Source organism: Thermobia domestica, chromosome 3 (genome assembly GCF_964235325.1).
Source record: "Thermobia domestica chromosome 3, izTheDome1.hap1.1, whole genome shotgun sequence".
In the NCBI taxonomy this organism is placed as follows: Eukaryota; Metazoa; Arthropoda; class Insecta; order Zygentoma; family Lepismatidae; genus Thermobia; species Thermobia domestica.
Window position 1 is genome coordinate 96,057,103 of NC_137456.1, and position 18,671 is coordinate 96,075,773.

The 18,671-nt window shown below is 36.4% G+C and overlaps 1 protein-coding gene across 2 annotated transcripts in view; it reads left to right on the forward strand.

The window, feature by feature from the left end:
* LOC145680627 (uncharacterized) overlaps nucleotides 1-17,696 on the forward strand; it is a 36,606-nt gene extending 18,910 nt beyond the window's left edge. For both annotated transcript variants that reach the window (XM_081751316.1, XM_081751315.1), the window contains exons 3-4: nucleotides 6,698-7,425; nucleotides 16,084-17,696. In XM_081751316.1, the coding sequence (XP_081607442.1) occupies nucleotides 6,698-7,425; nucleotides 16,084-16,663 (1,308 nt within the window). In that variant the 3' untranslated portion in view covers nucleotides 16,664-17,696. The remainder of the gene's footprint in view (nucleotides 1-6,697; nucleotides 7,426-16,083) is intronic.
* The last annotated feature ends 975 nt before the right edge of the window (nucleotides 17,697-18,671 follow it).

Consider the following 18,671-nt stretch of genomic DNA (forward strand, 5'->3'; position numbering starts at 1 on the left):
CCACATACCCCTAGAATGCCCGCGGAACAATTTTGTTCCACCATGCTTAGGTATATGAGAGATACATTATTACGCACATTTTTTTCTCCCATTTTTCACGCTGACGTTCATTATCCCTCTTCTGTTTGCATTCCTGTCCTTCCACTCAATGTGTTCTCCCCCTTCCTCAACACCACCTATCCGGTTCAGCGTGTGTGTAATGCACTGGAACAGTCCATTTTACAAATTGGTACGACAATTACTGCTAAAGATGGTACCCGTTGGGGGGTAGTAAGTCTAGGTAATCCTGCAAGCGGTAGGATTGCTAAGCAAAATGTACTGAAAGAAAAACAAGGTCCGACATCACACGCGATACGCCACATTGCTGATGACAGTGTTGCCAGTTCTTGGCGCCTAATAATTGATGATCCTATGGTGAATAGAATACGGTCATACACAGAAAAAGAAGCACGCAGACAAACTGGAGAGGAAAGTTGGTCGATGACACTGGATGAGTTAGAAGCATTTATTGCAATAAAGTACATTCGTGATGCTACAGGGACAAAAGGTTTCAAGGTCATTCCTTATGGTCCCAGAAATGGGGTGTCCCCTTTTGCCAAAAGCGATGTCCAGGAACAGGTTCTTGGAGATTCTGAGGTACTTACGATTCGACGACAAGTCTACGAGACGCGCAAGATTGGAAACAGACAAATTTTGTCATATTTCAGAAATATGGTATAAGTTCGTGGAGAATTCACAGATGTGCTATGTACCAGGCCAAGACATAACTGTGGATGAACAGTTGTTCCCGTCGAAAGCGCGATGTTCTTTCACGCAGTATATGCCGTCCAAGCCCGATAAATATGGGCAAAAGTTTTGGGTAGCCGTAGACAATGATACAAAATATGTAATAAACGTCTTCCCCTTCCTGGGCAAGGATGAGTTTCGTCCGGCAGGGGAAAGACTTTCAGAATATGTTGCGATGAAACTAGTTCAGCCCTTATTGAAGAAAGGAAGAAATGTCACGTGTGACAATTACTTTACTTCGGTAGCACTTGCTAACAGACTACGTTCTGCTTCTACTAGTCCAGTAGGAACTATGAATCGTTCACGCAGGGAGATTCCAGTTTATGTGAAAAAATCAAAGGCTCCTTTACATTACACACAGGTGTTGCAACATGGACAAACTACACTCACGGTTTACCAGGCAAAAGCGAACAAAAGTGTCATGATACTGAGCACAATGCATCCACAAGTGGAAGTGCAAGGAGATGGCAAGAAGAAACCTGAAACTGTTATATATTACAACAAGACAAAGAGTAGTGTAGATTCAGTTGACATGATGGCTCGCAAATATTCTGTCAAGCCTGCCAGCCGACGATGGCCTGTACACACTTTTTGTAATTTACTGGACCTGGCAGCAATTAATTCCTGGGTGCTGTTCAAGATGGTCACCGGAAAGGTCATTGAACGTCGCAAATTCATTTTGCAACTTGCAGAGGAACTGGCAGAAAGGTACATGATAGGAAGGAATAGAGAGGAGGGTCAGCCACCGTGAACATCAACATTTTCCAGCTCTACGGAAACTACACGAAGGCGTTGTCAGGTACGCAAGAAGTGTAAAGTGGGTTGTTGACGATCATGTAATGTGTGTAAGTCTTGCAACAAGGTTGTATGCAAACAATGTACTGCAAAAGAAATGAAAACATTTGTATGTGTTGCATGTAGAGATGCAAAAAAGCCGGCTTTTTTGAATCGATGGTTTTTTCACATAAAAAGCCGGCTTTTTTGGAAAAAAACGAGAATTTTGGAAATTTTGGCTTTTTTCAACTTCATGATTTTTCTATCTAAATAGCTTTCGTATAGTATATTCTATAGTTAGATAAGAATTCCATGACCTGAATGTAATATTTCGCTCTGAAATTCACCATCAAGATGGATGGAGCACATGTTTTACGAATTAAAGCTAACATGAAGAATGTAGTATTTGAGGGTAATTTTAGAGGCTATTTAACTTTATTTTAACTTTTGAGTTATCGACATCTTTTTTCTTCTCTAGTTTGTCATCCGTGTTTCATTTCTAAGAGCTTTTAGTATTCTAGCTTCTAGCGCAAAAGTTAAACTTGTCCGTTTTTCTATTTATCCGTCAAAGTGTACGTTTTTCAATATATTCGTCAAACCGTACTTCACGTTTCTGTTATACTGTAGCTGTGAAGTGATTTAGCAATAATTTTCCGGACACAACCTTGAATACCAATTTATACAAATAATCAGTAGCGGACTTAGAAAAGTACTTTAGGAGGGGTTTTTCTGATTGTTTCGTTTCCTAAAAAGTCCTAATTTTATTTGGGAAGTGCTTGAAGTTTATGAGTACAGGCATAACTAATATTTCGTTTCGTTTATATGTTTAGCAATAATCTTCCGGATACAACTTTAAAAATCATTTTATACTGAGAATCCGTGGCGGATTTAGAAAAGTATTTTGGGAAGGCTTTCTTACTAATGTTTAGTTTTTTTAAACATTCGTATTTTTTATTTGACGGGAGCTTAAAGTATATGAGTAAAGGCATAAATAATAGATATTTCATTTGTTGCAGACATTCCGTAACTTTGGGGAACGGGCTTCAGTCCAAAACACCGCCTCCCTAACCTTCGCAAAACCGTCACTGCTGGTAATTAGTAATAATAACGATTTAAAGACAATAAAAAAGGAAGTCGCCCAACTCACAGTACACGCACTATTTCTACATTTACAGATTGAATGAAGAAAAGCTTTGTCAGAATGGTCGAATGCTGGTTGAATCCCGGACTTCCCGATAGAAGCGCAAAAGCTAATCACTCAGTCATGTTTGTTGTGCAGTTGTATTTAGCTTAACTTAAATATATTCCGTAGTCTTTTCTTTTGGGGTGGGGGAGTTCCGTAATGATATGTTGAATCTCTCTTGTTAAAAATTCAGAAAACTTGAGGATTGGGTAAACTGTGATGGTGGTTCTATAAAACTTAACTGTAGAATTTCAAGAATATACAGAACCAAAAGCTCTAGATGTGCAGCCTTTAAGTGTATCATATAAATCTAAGTATTTCTCTTATGTTTTATTTTAATTTTATTTTGTTTCAAAAAGAGGGTATGGAATATTTTGAAGTAAAAATACTACATAGTATTTTGCTAGTTATTTGTGTATTCTTTAAAAAGAAGTGTTTACTTTTAGGGTTTGCTGGTTTACACCAACTTTTTTTTTTTAATAACTGGTTTAAACCACAAAAATAAAAAGAATGAAAAATGCGAATCGTGTGAACTTCATGGTGACGTTTCCAGATATCAAACCACCTGCAATAGTTTAATTTCCCTTTCACCTTTTAATCAAGGTGTCCCATGTTCAATTCTCGGTCGAACCACAAACCTTCTTTCATGCGTAACCTAAGTAGCGGTTCGGATGTCAGTTTAAGCGAAAGTCTTCTCCTTGATAACCTCGGTATTTCGTAAGGATGTTAAGCCTAAATATACGAAACAAACCAAATTGTATATTTCTGCATGCCTAAATGCGTGTTGTTTTATAAAGAAGCCAATATTGCTTAAATATATTGATAGAAATTGGCAAAATTTATCGATTGCCTACGTAGCTTCCAACATTAGCTTGGATTGGACTTTCAATGATATCTACGTACCGGTACTAAATTTGTAATTTAATACCTCAGTTTTAGCGTACTGATTATGGTGCGTTGACCTTTAAATTTTACATGCAAAGCAATAACAGGATTTTCCCATTATTGTCTTACATTTCAAGTAATGACGGGATTTTCCCAATGACTAGGGCGGGAGATTCTCAACTTAAGAAATTTACTGACCGCACTTCTTTAAGCTTATGGGAGTTCTTCCGGCATAACCCACCTGTTGCATAATAACATCAAGGCGAAACAAACTTATTTCTGTGAATATGTAATATAAATACATAAAGCAAAAAATCTAAGTCAAAAAAGCCTGGTTTAAACCAAAAAAGCCTGGTTTAAACATCCCCCCAAAAACGGGTTTTTGGCATTTTCAAAAACAACCACGGCTCTTGCCAACTCTGCTTACTTTTGTATATAGGAGGTTAAAAAATTCTTATTATATACATTGGTTAATCCTGTGGAATTCATAATGTAAATATGTTGAAGAAAAATTGTTTGAAATATTTTTTTCGAAATTCATAGTTTATTTTCGGTGTTTTATATTATTATCAGCATCAACCACTAATTAAATGATTTATTGTGTTATAGAGAAGCGATACAAAGTTTGTTTTATCAATTTAAAGCAGTATTTTGAAAAAAGCCCAAAATTTCCCAAGCAAAAAAGCAAAGCAGAAAAAACCGAGTTTTTTCCAAAAAAGCCGGTTTTTTTCCGAGCCCTTGCATCTCTAGTTGCATGTCATGCAAACTGATAATATTGTTTGCACCTTGAGGACGGTGGTGTAGCAATTCAAATGAACACTTTCCACAAATCTTTTGTTTTTCAATTTCTGTTAGGTTTTCTCGCATTTATTAGTTCAAAAAATATCATTCCTAGCAAACACTTTTTGTAATAAGAGCAGAAAACAAATAAATGCGCTGGAGCGTATAGTTCAGATGTAACGTAAAATTTTCATACAAAATAAAAGCACTTGAACTTAATTCCATATGTTCTTGGGGCCGCGGTGGCTCAGTGGTTAGAGCGTTCACCTCTGGTACATGGGGTCCCGGGTTCAAACCCTGCTCCCGCCAAGTGAACTTTGTGGTGGACAAACAACGTGTTCGTGTGTTTTCTCGGGGTTCTCCCGTTTCCTTCCACTTTCTTCATTCCACCATTTCATTCATTTCTCATAATCACAGTCTCCTTTAGCCTGACCGGCATAAACGTGGGACGTAAAACTCAAAGATTTCATTTTTTTCATATATTCTTCACTATCCTACCTCCCTCTCCCCCACTTCCCCTGCCTCTAAACAATGCTAGAATAATGTGATACGTCTCTGTTAAAGTTTTTAGTGGATTAAGGCATATAATATTAAGATTTTGAAAAATATATTTTATTTACTATAGACTCTAAAGAAGTGGAACATATTTGTTCCACTGGGCATTCTAGGTATGTCGAAAGTGCGGGCATTCTAGTGTTAAACCAGCTGTTTTTTTTTTTTTTTCAAAAAAAGCCAACTGTTTTAAACCAAAAAACGAAAAATGTTCGTAAAAGTGTATGTGTTCGTAAAATCTTCATGAACACACATGTGTAGGTTATCACGTGTCACTCCCGCATATTATTCGTATTATATTCAGACCTAAATTCTCCATTCATTACTCGAAGAGATTATACTACAAAAGCAACTTTTTTTTTTATAAGTTTATGAATGTTTCTTTATATATAGTTTGTTGTTATTGTTATGCAATTGCAATCAAAGAAAATTTTTAAATATTGTTTCATTTTAGTAGTTTCCTGTTGATAAAATACATCGAAATACCGTTTTTTTTTGGGGGGGGGGGGAGGTCAACTCCACGAAAGGCATTTATTGAAATCAGAAGTATCTTTGGTATCTATTTATGTATAAATGGGTCACAGCCAAATTGGACTTAAATAATTCTTATCTTTATTCACTTTTCTTACCGATATGCAAATTAAGTCATATTTCTTTAATTTGGGGGGCCGCGGTGGCTCAGTGGTAGAGCGTTCACCTCTGGTGCTTGGGGTGTTGGGTTCAAACCCTGCTCCCGCCAAGTGAACTTTGTGGTGGACAAACACCGTGTGCGCGGGTTTTCTCGGGGTTCTCCCGTTTCCTCCCACTTTCTTCATTCCACCATTTAATTTATTACTCATTATCACCGTCTCCTTTAGCCTAACCGGCATAATCGTGGGACGTAAAACTCAAACATTTCATTTCATTTTTTTTCTTTCTTTAATTTGGACTAATAAAAGTCGTAGTGAACTAACTTGGACTTCATTGGTTTTTCTGTACTCTGCAGTATTTTGAAATTGTCCATATGTAATTCTGTATAATGGTTTTACTTGTGCACCTGTTTATCTTTTTGTCCTTCTCAAATGACTCTTGACAATTAGACAGTTATATTAAAAGTATGTAAAGATCAGTACAAAGTATTTTATCAGGAGTCCTTCGTGACCGAGTCGGCAGACGTATCACATTTGTGGCCAATTAGTCCCGGTTTTGAGTTCAAATGGAAGACAATTTGTTTCGGATGTAAGTCGAGAAACGGTTTGGACTCCGCTTTAAGTTTATGTGATCCTTTCCAGCATAACCTGGTTGTTGCATAATAACACCAAGGTGAAACAAACGTATTTCTGTCTATATGTGATATAAATACATAGAACAAATTATTTTTAAAAAAAAGTTCCAATAAAAAACATGGTTTTTACCAACCATGCTAGTAGATGTGGATATCGAATGGAAATATATAGTTATCTTGCAGATTAAGTCTACAAACCTGTTTTGTTGTTTATAAATACATTGTGTCAGAAACTACTACTACTACTACTACTACTACTGGTTACCAGTTGTAATTGTTAAAGTTTGTATGTTGATTATTAATTGCGAGAATTTTTAAACTCTAATAATAGCCTAGTTCCCTCGTAACTGTACTTTGTTGATAAACCATCCAAGGCTTAAAAGTTAAGTGTGTCTATTAATACTTTTAGTGTTATAAACACTCAATGGTTTAGTACATTTTATTTTGATTTATGTGTGTTTTTGAATTTTCAGGAATCGCGTTCATCTCTGACACAGAAGAAAGCAGACACTAGTAGCATAGAAATAATTCCTCGGAGTCCAAAACCAGAAGAGAAAGAAAATGACGAGGTGTGGGTTAAAATTGAGGGTACAGGAGAAGACATGAATAATGTTCACCGTGTTTCGAACACATGTTCTGAATCAGAAGTATCATCATCTTGCAAAGTTGCAAGAAGTGATGATATGTGTACTAATAAGCAAATCACGAAAATAGAAGATAATAGAGAAGAAACTGGAAGGCAATATACTCCTTCTAGTCCATTTCAATGCAATAACAATAATAGTCAAATAGATGAAAACCGTAACATTGCCGAAAATGAAGATTGCAAAGTAAATGTATTCCATAATCGTGCTGTATCAACAAACACCAACAGTGAAGTTCAAAGTGATGAGGTTCTAATACAGAACCATCCCAATTCAAGCATTGGTAGCCAGCCAGTTTCAGAAAAGAGATGCAAAAGTTCAGTATCACCAAACATTACAGAAGCCAGTGACAACAAAAATGTCACGTGTAGAGAAATTTCAGTTGAAGATCCCGGTGTAATTATTTTGTCAGAAGATAATGATAAAAAGGTGGAAGGTGAGGATATCATAATGTGCGAAATCGACCCATCATATGTTGAAACAAATAACAGTGTCCTTTCGAACAATGAAGAAACATCAGATCTAAGTGTAAAAGAAGAAGATTGCTCTGTTGAAGGGTAGGTATTTTAATTGCACTTAAAGATCACAATTTTAATTTTTATTCACTTATTTTATTATCGTTGCAACCACGACATTGAGTCAGTTTCTAATAATTTATATTTTAGTATGTCAATACTTTGCTCGCATTCTTTTGGTGCACATGATCCCAGACTTGATTCCTTATGCGAGTGCAGAACTGGAGTGATCGTGGAACAATTGGAAATGTATTTGAGTTACGGAAATATCCAATACGGAAATATCCAATATGCTAGCTACGTGTCATCTGTTTGAACGTGTGCTATATGAACGTTTGTTAACCCATTCGTGCTCAGAACTTTTTTTTCGGAAAGTTGTACTTTTTGTATGTCAATTATGTAAATGGAACTCATTAAACCCATTTTTATTGTTTTTTAATCTAATACTACATTAGTTTTACAGAATTGTGCTGGTGCGAAAACGCACCACCGGGCACTTAAGGTTACATTTTGTAGAAAAGCACCTGGTACGAAAACGCACCACCGAGCACATACATCATACAAAATTTACATTAGAGAAGCAATACAAGACAGAAGTAGTTTAGTAATACAGGTAATACTTACTGAGAAAAAATCAAGCACAATATTTGAAAGTTCTTACAATAATCAAGTGGATAATTTTAATGGTGTCTCGAAGTGCCATTTCATACTTTGCTATTTACCGACATGAAACTTTTCAAAGCACTTGTCATGTAAGGACACATTGCACTTAGAACACTTTCTTGTTGTATGAGAATGACACTCTGCACAGCGTCTTCTCTTTTCCTGGAGTACAATTAGGTGTCCTGTGTTGTCGAAACGTATAGTCTCTGATATCCGTTTTTGGACAGGAGTCACTGTTGGACCTGGTTTTGCTCTTCCATGACCATATTTCTGAAGGTAATTCAAGCTGATTGCTCTTCGGAACCCAAGAAGATCAAGTTCAGTGTCCTGTGTTACTGAAACTGAACGCCTATGCAGGTGCCATGCATTCTGCACTGCCATATCAATATCCCAGATAAATAATGGCCACCACCACTTTTTAGAACGAATTTTACATCTGTATTCACTCACGTTTTGGTCCATTCGATCCGTGCCTCCCATATACCTGTTGTACTTTTCAACCAGGTATGGCTGCTTAATGGAAATTTTCTTTTTCTCCGAAGCTGAATACCTAGAAGCATTTGCTAATGGTTCAACACCGTCACAGTTTGAGGCTAATGTAACAACCGCATTATCGTTCCATCGGCACACAACTACTGAATTGTTTGAACACCACATATCGTAACTACCCCTTTTCTCCTTTTGTATAGATGCAGCTTGTTTTACTGGGCAGTTCTCAATTCGGTTTTGCCTGATGGTACCAGTTAAACCTACTCCCATCTCAGTAAATTTGTCCATGATCTTCAAGGAAATGAAATAGTTGTCAGCAAAAATTTGATGAGGAAGAATTTTATTTTCAACGCTTGGCAAAGTTTCTGAAAATTTCATGAGCACTCCGCCACCAAGTCCAAACTGTTCTTTATGTGTGTTTGTGCGTCCTTTAGCCCCTTGGTATACTTCAAAATCGACTAAATAGCCCAATGGAAAATTTAAACACCAAACCTTATAACCGAATCGAATAGGTTTACCTCGAATAAATTGTTTCAAATTATGCCTTCCAAAATAAGGGATCATAGCTTCGTCCACTGATGTCATTGTTTCCCAAATAGCATTTTCGATACAATTGTCGCGAAGTATATCTAAATACGGTCTTACCTTTGATAATTTATCGTTTTCGTCTAAATTTGTGTTATCATTCATGTGTAGATACCTCATTATATCCTCAAATCTATTTCTGCGAATTGCACTTGAAACTGCCTCGTTTCGCGTGTCTGGACTTTCTTCCCAAAACATGCGTTTCCTGGGAAGTGGCACGTAACCACTTAGCAAAAATACACCTATCATTACTTTCAGATCTTCCACAGAAAGATAAAAGTTATTTTTACTTTTTTGTACAGCGTATAAAACACTTTGCTGGACTATGTGTGTGCACAATTCGTCGGTAAAAAACAACTCAAACAAATTTGTTGGGTCCATAGGTCTGTCCACATGAGTAGGTGCAAAGCAGATAGGTTCCACATTGTCAATTTTTTTACGTAATTCCGTTCGCTGCGGCAAATCCTTCTGTAACCATTTTCTACAAGTTTTCTTCATCTTGGTGTTATGACTTTGTTTCTTAGAATTATTTGTGTTTCCAGTATTAGAAACATCTTCTGTAACACTTTCACTACCATCACAAACACTGTCACCATTCCCTATTACCTTGTCTTCCGAACCACATGTCAAAACGAGTTCCGCTTCAGCTATAAGTTGTCTACCGGTTAGATGGCATACATCATTCTCAACATCCTCATCTCCACTGTCCTCGTCTGTGTCCTCATGAACACTGGGCGGAGTGAAAAACACATCCATTCTACTGGCTTCATTGATATCAAATTCATCGCTCTCTTCCAATATAGTCAAAATTTCGTTGACGGTAAGTTCCCTGAAAATAAGCATAATGAACCTCCTTAGTAACAAATTCGATAAAGTGCATCCCATTTATCAATATACAGTAACACAAGCTAAAACTGTTGCTTCTTCAAAACAATATTTTCTGTTACACATCATGCCTATCGTAACTATATTTTAGAAGATCGTATCGAAAGTAACAATCGAAATACCCGGTCCATTACGGTTATGTTAGGTTTTAACATCATAACCTAACCTTAGCAGTGCTAATTTTGCAGGATATAAAACCATATAAGAAGAATAAAATGTGATAACTGAAACAATAGTGCATCACGAAAGCTGTTTACATCTTCAATCTAACATCTATACTGTTGTATCGTTTAGCTTTGTATTACTTGGTCTTGAATGGTACCGGTACTGCTGGTATATGGGACACCGGATACTTTGACTCCCATACTACGATATGTTTTCTCTTAAACTATAACATGTTTCAGTAAAAAATCAATTAAATAAAACACGAACTATAAACTTCAAGAAAGAAAATAATCTTCATTTTACAAGTTTGACTTCGTACGTGCCCGGTGGTGCGAAAACGCAACACCCATAATTACGGAGCGAAAAGAACAAGCAAATATTTCTCAATAGACAATATATTTTTTGTGAAGCTAATATAAACATTTTTATTTCTATTATCAGGAAATTTAACATAACATTACAAAATATATTAATTATACTAACCTTTTACTCGACGAATCTGCTGCCATTTTTGCCAATTTTCTTTTGCTGTTCCAAAACCTACATTCAGATGGCTCTCACAACCACAAAGAGTCAATGCTACCAGAACAAACATAAATAAATTACTTTCTGGTTTGTCTTCAAACATCAAAGTACACAATATATGCATTTCCATAAACAGAAGAGAAATTATTAACAAAAGATATGAACAATAGGAAGTGGTGCAAAAACGCACCACCGAGCGCAAATGAGTTAATATTCTTTTAGGATACCAAGTATACTTGCTTATATTTTCTCATAGGAATAAGAGCTAAAACTAGCTTTGCTTATTTTACTCAGTACTTTCATCTGAGAGTAACAGAATATAAATTATTGGATGTAGTAACTTCGGTAAGTGCTTTATAATTGGCATATGGTAAATTGTGGCCTCAGTAAGTCAAATTTAAATAGTGCACTAATTTTGATGTCTTGTGTGGGAGATATATGCTTTACAATTTTGACGTTCCTTTTCACCGGCGACATTATATGCGACATAACTTACAGTTCAGTGTGAAACGATTGCACATGTATTCTCATACATGTACTCACCTTGAAATTGAACTTTTGTGTAAGAACCAAAGTTGAGTATATAACTATGTAACATCAAGAGAATTGCTCGGTTCGGGATGAAGTAAATGAATAGTGGATACTTAATACACTTACTTGCGTTCGTTCGTAATCAAACATGCTTCGTTTTGAAAATGAAATTATTCTTACTTTATTTGAAGTTGAATCTCTCATTTCAGCATTGAGATTGCTAAAATATAAACTTATAGTTTTAACATGGATCAAAACATACCCACTAGATGTCCAATCCAGGTCTTACACACTAAAGATGACAGTACAAAGTATTTAGACACAAGTGGACTTAAAGTATTGTTTAACAAGTTGATATTTATCACTTATTCTCTGTCTTAGTGAAATTATTTTTAAAACTTGCTATAGTAAATATATCAGAGCATAATTTATATCAGGCAGTTTTGTCATACCCTGCCTAGCTTACAGCTGGTGCGTGGGGTCCCTGGTTCGATCCGCAGCCAGTATACAACATCGTGTCCGTGGATTTCTTCAGGGTACTATCGTTTTTTCCCACATTCTCATTCCACTAATTCTTTCAGCATCATTCACTTGCCTTAATCATCCGTCTCCCTAAGCCTAAAGCACATAATCGTGGGACGTTAAACTGAAAGATTTCATTTCATGTTTACACCCATCTGGCTAGTATCTTCAGAAGAACTACTTTAAGACAGTATATGCCTGCCAGCCTCTACGCATAATCATTTATCATTATACTTTAAATTAATGGTGTTATTCGTCTATTTGTTGCACACACATGAGCTCTATTCAACAATTTCTTCTACTCCCATCATAGCTGTCCATTGACAATTAGCATTTCTGGTACGAAGCTTTGTGCAAATGCTCTTGACTTGCCAAATATGATGGCACTCAAAATTTGAACATTGATACTTACATATTCACACCGAAGTTCAGGATTCTTTTGTTGGTTGTTTTTAGGGTAGTACAACATGAATGAATTATTTATCGTACAATGTAGTAAGAGTATTTTCCAGTATTTCATATACTGTGTCTATATTTTGTTACAAGAGATAATTAAAACAAAGTCTCATAGGAAACTACTAAATAAGAGAATACCTACATAGACTTATCGTTGTGATCTCCGAAACCATATTTGATATGTGGCTTCGTTATCTGTGCAAATGCGTCGCTTTTGGAAAAGTCATACATACATAAAAACTCATACAATTTAAATATTAAAATAAAAAATGAATTGAAAATGACAACAAACTTATTTTAACTTTTAGTAGCAATAAGTAAAAGAATATAAAGATAAAAATGAATTTCCGGTCAAATATTTCAGAGTTTCTACAAACTGGAAAGTAAAAGGAAATCAGGAGAAGTCAGGGAAAATTTTGAAGTTTCGTCGGATGTTTTTGTTTTGATAAGTGGAGATCATTTAAAAAATGATATTAATGACAGAAATATCTTTAACATAACTTCAAAATTCTTTGCACATAATGCCATTATGAATCATTGATAGTGCGATGAAACGGCGGACTGAAATGCGTGTAACATACTACGTCTTTTGTACTATTCATTCAGTGATTGTCCAGTTCGTCAAGAAAAGTTTACTGAGATCAAAGAATGCACAAAATACCCTATAAAATTCTGCGGCGCCCGCTGGTGGGGAAAATACCAGTTGTTTTCAGAGGACATTCGAAATTTGGGTCTTGGTAATTAATTATCTATAACAAACAAAGCTGCCAAACATGAGACGTATAGAAACCCTGAAGAACCCAGTAAGCGATCCATTTATAAACTGCAAATTGGTTTTTTGCTAGATAGTTTCCATTCTTGAGTAGGATTGAGACTTCAGGACCAATGGCCCCATCGTCTTTAGTGCAGTTGAGAATTTTTTTACAAGATCTTATGATTGAATATGTGAAGCAAGAACTGCTGAAATGTATAGATAAAATAAACGGTGGCGAAGGAATAACAGAAACTGGAATTTTTACATGTCTGCCGCTGGATTCTAACTTCTGTGATTGCCAAACTTCAAGAGAGAAGTCCTGTAAGTTACGAAGCAATTAAAGATATATCTTTGTTACATCTTCAGATTATTCAACATTCACTCCATGTAGGTCAAGAAACGAACTTTATACGTTTGACATCATAGATGATGCGTTTCCTGACAACTCGACGAAAAAATAATCTCTTTCTCCAATTTAAACACAGCACAACTTCAAGGAGTCTTCCAGAATTCTAAGAAATTAGGATTTGACACTGCTTACAAGATTTTTACTGAGACTGAAGAATACAAATGCTTGTGGAAGAGAGTAAAAATTGTGATACAAATGCTTGTGGAAGAGAGTAAAAATTGGGATGTCATTCTCATATGGAAATGTAACGGTGGAAGGAGTTTTTCGTCAGTAAATCACTCTCAATGGAAAATAATTCTGAGAACATTGTTGTACCCAAAACCATAACCAGGTATAAGAGCCCAGAAGGTAGGTATTGAACATGTCAAATCACCAGGAAGATGATGCTTTACATGAAAAGTGCCAGGAGACGCTACAAAGAGTACCTACACCAGCAGAAGGAAGCACGATGAAAAGAAAGCCGAAAAGAGAATGTTGGATGCACAACTGAAAGACTTAGAGCAACAGAGGATACGTCTGAAGCGGAAAGCGATTAAAGAAAAGAGCTTCGTTGACAAATTTCAGTAACTCTCTGAGGCGAAAATTATTGCTTAGTCATGATTTTGCGTTAGTCTTGTGTTTAATTGTAGTTTAATTAGTTTTAGTTCAAATAAACTGCTGTTTTCCTTTTTCTGTTTGATATTTTTGGTCATATGCATACGTATTTTATGTAGAGATATGTAATCTTGTTTGTAGACAATTTGGGTCTTGAAAAAATAAAAAAAAAGAAAGAAATAGTGACAATATAATATGAAAATAAAAGCAAAAGCAATACAAGAAAACATACCGAAGAGAAATTATCAAATTGGTGAGAAAAAGTCCTCTGTATGGAAAGAGGATACCGACTTTACAAAAATTTCATATAATCATGGAATTCTTATGAAGAGTCTTTTATATATATATATATATATATATATATATATATATATATATATAAATAAAGAATCTGTAGGGACACACTATTTCTAAACCCATAATATATGAATAACATGAATAACACACACAAAAAAGGTGCAACCATGCAGTTCAATCTTAGGGAAGAGTTTACTAAATTAATAGAAGTATTGAATTCTTAAAATATGTAATCCTGGAAAAACTTTATATTAACATGGGAAGCTAAGTTCTTTAAAGTAGTTGTTACGAATAGTTAGTCTAAAGATATGAAAGGTATCTTTGAGCACATGATTACAAAGAAGGCTCCGTATATTACCTAGTTATATTATAAATACTGTCACAAGTTTGAATGTGAATAACACAGAGACTATTAACACCAGGGCAATTTATTTTGGTCATGTTTTACATTGATATGTTGTACACCTGACGCACGAATCATTTTTCGAAATGTCCCCCCTTGACCTTGATACAGGCACGAAGTCTGTCCGGCCACAGGTCAATGGTATTACGCACCTCGTCCATGGGAAAATTGTTCACTGCTCGGGTCAAGGATTGTTTCAGATTGTCGACAGATGGATGCCGTTTATGGCAGACCTTTGCCTGAAAGACTGCCCAAAGTTTGTAGTCCAGCGGGTTAAGGTCCGGGCCGCTAGAAGGCTAATCAGCGGTAGAAATGAAATCGGGGACGTTCCGTGCCAGCCACTACTGGGTTGTTTTCGCTTTGTGGCCTGGAGCGGAATCCTGCTGGAAGGTCCACCTTTCTCCAGGCAACATGGTATCAGACAGTGGTTTCACTATAGGTGTTAGCACTGTGTCATGGTACACCTTGGCAGATATTTTAACACCTTGTTCGCAAAAATGCAGCTGGGTTGTGCCTGAGTAGCTCACTCCCTACCAAACCATCACTGAGGCAGGATGATGTGCCCTCTGAACCCTTGGAGCTGCCTCAGCAGCTGCAGTAGTTGACGTGGCATACACACGGTCATTTTGGGCGTTGCAGGCCTGCTCAGTTGTGAACACCTTTTCGTCTGTGAACAGAATCTTTCTGTGTAGATTGTTGGCGTAACGCCGCAACAGTCTCTTTGATTTAAGGATCCTCTGCGCCATTAATGTTTGGGTCAGAAAGTGACCAGCCCGCCTCTTATACGCCCGTAGATGTAGGTCACTCCTGAGCACACGAGACATGAAATTTCTGCTAATATTCATCTTAGCAGCCATCACACTTGGTGTTCGAACAGGATTTCTTCGAATTCTTGCTGCGACTGCTTTCTGGATCTGCGGGGTTCGTACCGTTCGTGGTCTGCCACTCCTTGCGCGGTCAGCTGCCATTCCAGTCTCGGTGTATCGCTGTATGGCGCGATACACGAATCTCTTGCTGATTGAAAATCTCAACTGCTGTGTTCCCGACCTTGTGTAGTGCAAATACTGCTACACGATTTTCGTAATCGCCCCATTCCATCAGAACTCAGTACAATATCAACGTATGTCATGAACATTCAAACACACACTACATGCATCTTATGCATCTTCCGCTTTATACACAGATGGCAGATGGCGCTACTCCGAATGCCTACAGCGCCACTCCAAACTTTGTGACAGTATTTATGATATACCTAGATAGTACTCTTCTTGTTGAGTATCTTTTATCAAAGTTTTTTTTTTTTTTTTCTGCAATACTTCTACAAGTAGCAATAAATATAGTTTTAAAAAAAATTCAAGTACGAATTAGTTGAATGAGGTGAAAATGTTGCTATTGAAGTGTTAAAGTGTTTTGTTATTTCAGGTCGAAAGAATTGGAGATGATATCCAGCGGAAACAAATTATTAAGCACGCTGCATAGTCATTTAAGTTCTTCAAATGGATTTGATGTCCTTGACGCTGAAGACCTACTTCTATCCAATAGTCGTGGAAGAAGAAATTCTGTGGAGGGGATGAACGTGCGTAGTGCATTTCTCCAAGACAGAGATGCAAGGAATGAGGTGAGTGAGGTGACGGTGGGTGAAGAAGAAGGCAACCAGAGCTATTTGACTCATCGTTGCGACCATTGTGGCAAAGGCTTTGTTTTCTATTCAGAGCTACAGAGGCATTTACGACGGCACACAGGCGAAAAACCTTTCGTATGCCCCATTTGTAATAAGCGTTTTAGTCAGAAAGGGAATATGAGTCTTCATTTACGCATTCACAGCGGGGAGAAGCGTTTCGCGTGTGCCATCTGTGGGAAAGGATTTATTCAAAAAGTGCATCTTAAAAACCATGCACGAATTCATACGAGAGGAAGGTTGTATGTGTGCAGAATTTGTGATAGACGATTTTCTCAAAGATCTTCCCTTAACTATCACATTCGTATGCATTTTAGACCTTAAATTCATATGCACCATCAACCTTTACAAATTTAACTACGCTGATTTAATGTAGCGTGCAGAATGGTTTATATGAGAATTTGTTTTGACGTAGTTTTTATTATATGGCTCTGGATTGATTAGGTATGCTGATTTTAGTCTTTGGCTTCTGGTTCGATTCTCGACCATTTAAGTTTATGGTGAACAATCGTGTCCGTAAGTTACATTCTTTGCTCTTTCCTCCCACAATCTCATTCCAAAGATTATTTCACAATCATTCACTTTCATAAAGTGATTCGTCTCCTTTAGCCTAAAGACATTATCCTGGAACACAAAACTAGAGATTTCATTTTATTTATTTATTTATTTATTTTTATTAATCTTTCACTTCGAAGTGTATACATTCAAATCGTTAGGTTTGCAACTTGCGACTTTACATGATTGCTAACCTCAGTTTCAAGTATTATTTCCTTCGAATCAGTAATACCAAACCTGACCGATTTTCTGTGACAATATACTCAATGCAGGGCAGGAGAACTTCGTTTCTGTTTTCTGTTTATAAATTGCATACATTCAAGAAAACCGTGTAGAAGTATTATGCAAGATTCGTATGTAATCTTACTTTTTTCAATATAGATCGAATTAAAAGTCTTTTTTTTTTCTTTCTTTTGTCCTGAATTTGCTTATGGTGTGACAGGGTTACATTCTTTGCTTCATGAACACATCACGTTTTTCTGAAGTTTTTTTTACGCTTTTTTATTTGATTTTTAGTAAATGACTGAAAAACTGTTAAAACAACTATATATAAGCAGGGCTTGAAAAATCCACTCGCTTGGTCGACAGTGGCAATTTTTTTTTTTTTTTTTAATACATTTGGCGAATATAAACACTGTGCAAAATGGTCTGGCTAGTAGTTGCAAGCAAGATTTTTCAACCTTGTATATAAAGTACAAAAAGCTCCTGATATGTCTATTCGAGACAGGGCAACGAAACACGCTAAGCACGTGAAGGTCGCTAGGCTGGATTTAATTGATTTGATTTTAAGTTTAACGTCCCTTTCAGCAGCGAGGCTATGTAAGACGTGGACCTACAACTTAAATCATGGAAACCGAATTACATGAGCTTCCTCCGAAAATTGAACCTTTGCCTCCCACGCCGAAGCCACGTGTGCTGACTGGTTAGCCATGAAGGAAATCTAGGCTAGATCTAGTTCCAACGGATGGCATTGGAGCAGGCGTAGGTCCGGAAAAGGACTGTCACACAATTGGTTTGTATATACAGTAGAAAAATGTTCCAGATAATATCTTCAAAATGCTGTTAAATGAATTAACAGGCATCTCCTATAGTTCAGAAATGTGAGTGCATATTTTACGATATAATTATTGATTAGAACTCAAATTTCTGTACTAAAAAGCTTCTAGGGATTGTGTTCGGATTTTTGACGTTCGGATTATCGACGTCCTACTGTATTTACAAACGTCCAGTATTCAATACTTCCTAGTTATTTTTCCGTAGCAACTTAATATTTGCTTTGTATTTTGAAATTGTTTTGAATTTCTATTTTCTAGATCTAAATTAAAGTAAGTAAGTTAGAGAGTGAAAGATCAAGTTGTTAATGTGTGTATGTGTGTGTGTGTGTGTGTGTTTATCGTTAAGCTTTTTGTATAGGGCAAAATTTAACACTCGGAACTGGAGAAAGTTGTGAAATTGTATTTCTGAATTGTGTTGAACACTTAGCTACGTTCAAAAGTACATTTCTTCGTACAATATTTATCTTCCATCGATATCTGAGTAAACCAGCCAATGTGAATGAACTGCTTCATCTTTTAAATTAGGCCACTTTATCTTTAGCGTGGTTATGGAAGTTAAACCATTCATTTGAAAGTTATTTTTCTTGGTCATCAGTCTCTCGATTAGTTTCAAACAGATTTCCATTCTTTCTTATCTTGAATTAGACTTTTCATTTTCTTGTACATTTTTCTTCTTACATCTTATATTTATTTGCTTGCTTGTATTGTAGCCTTTGTCTGGA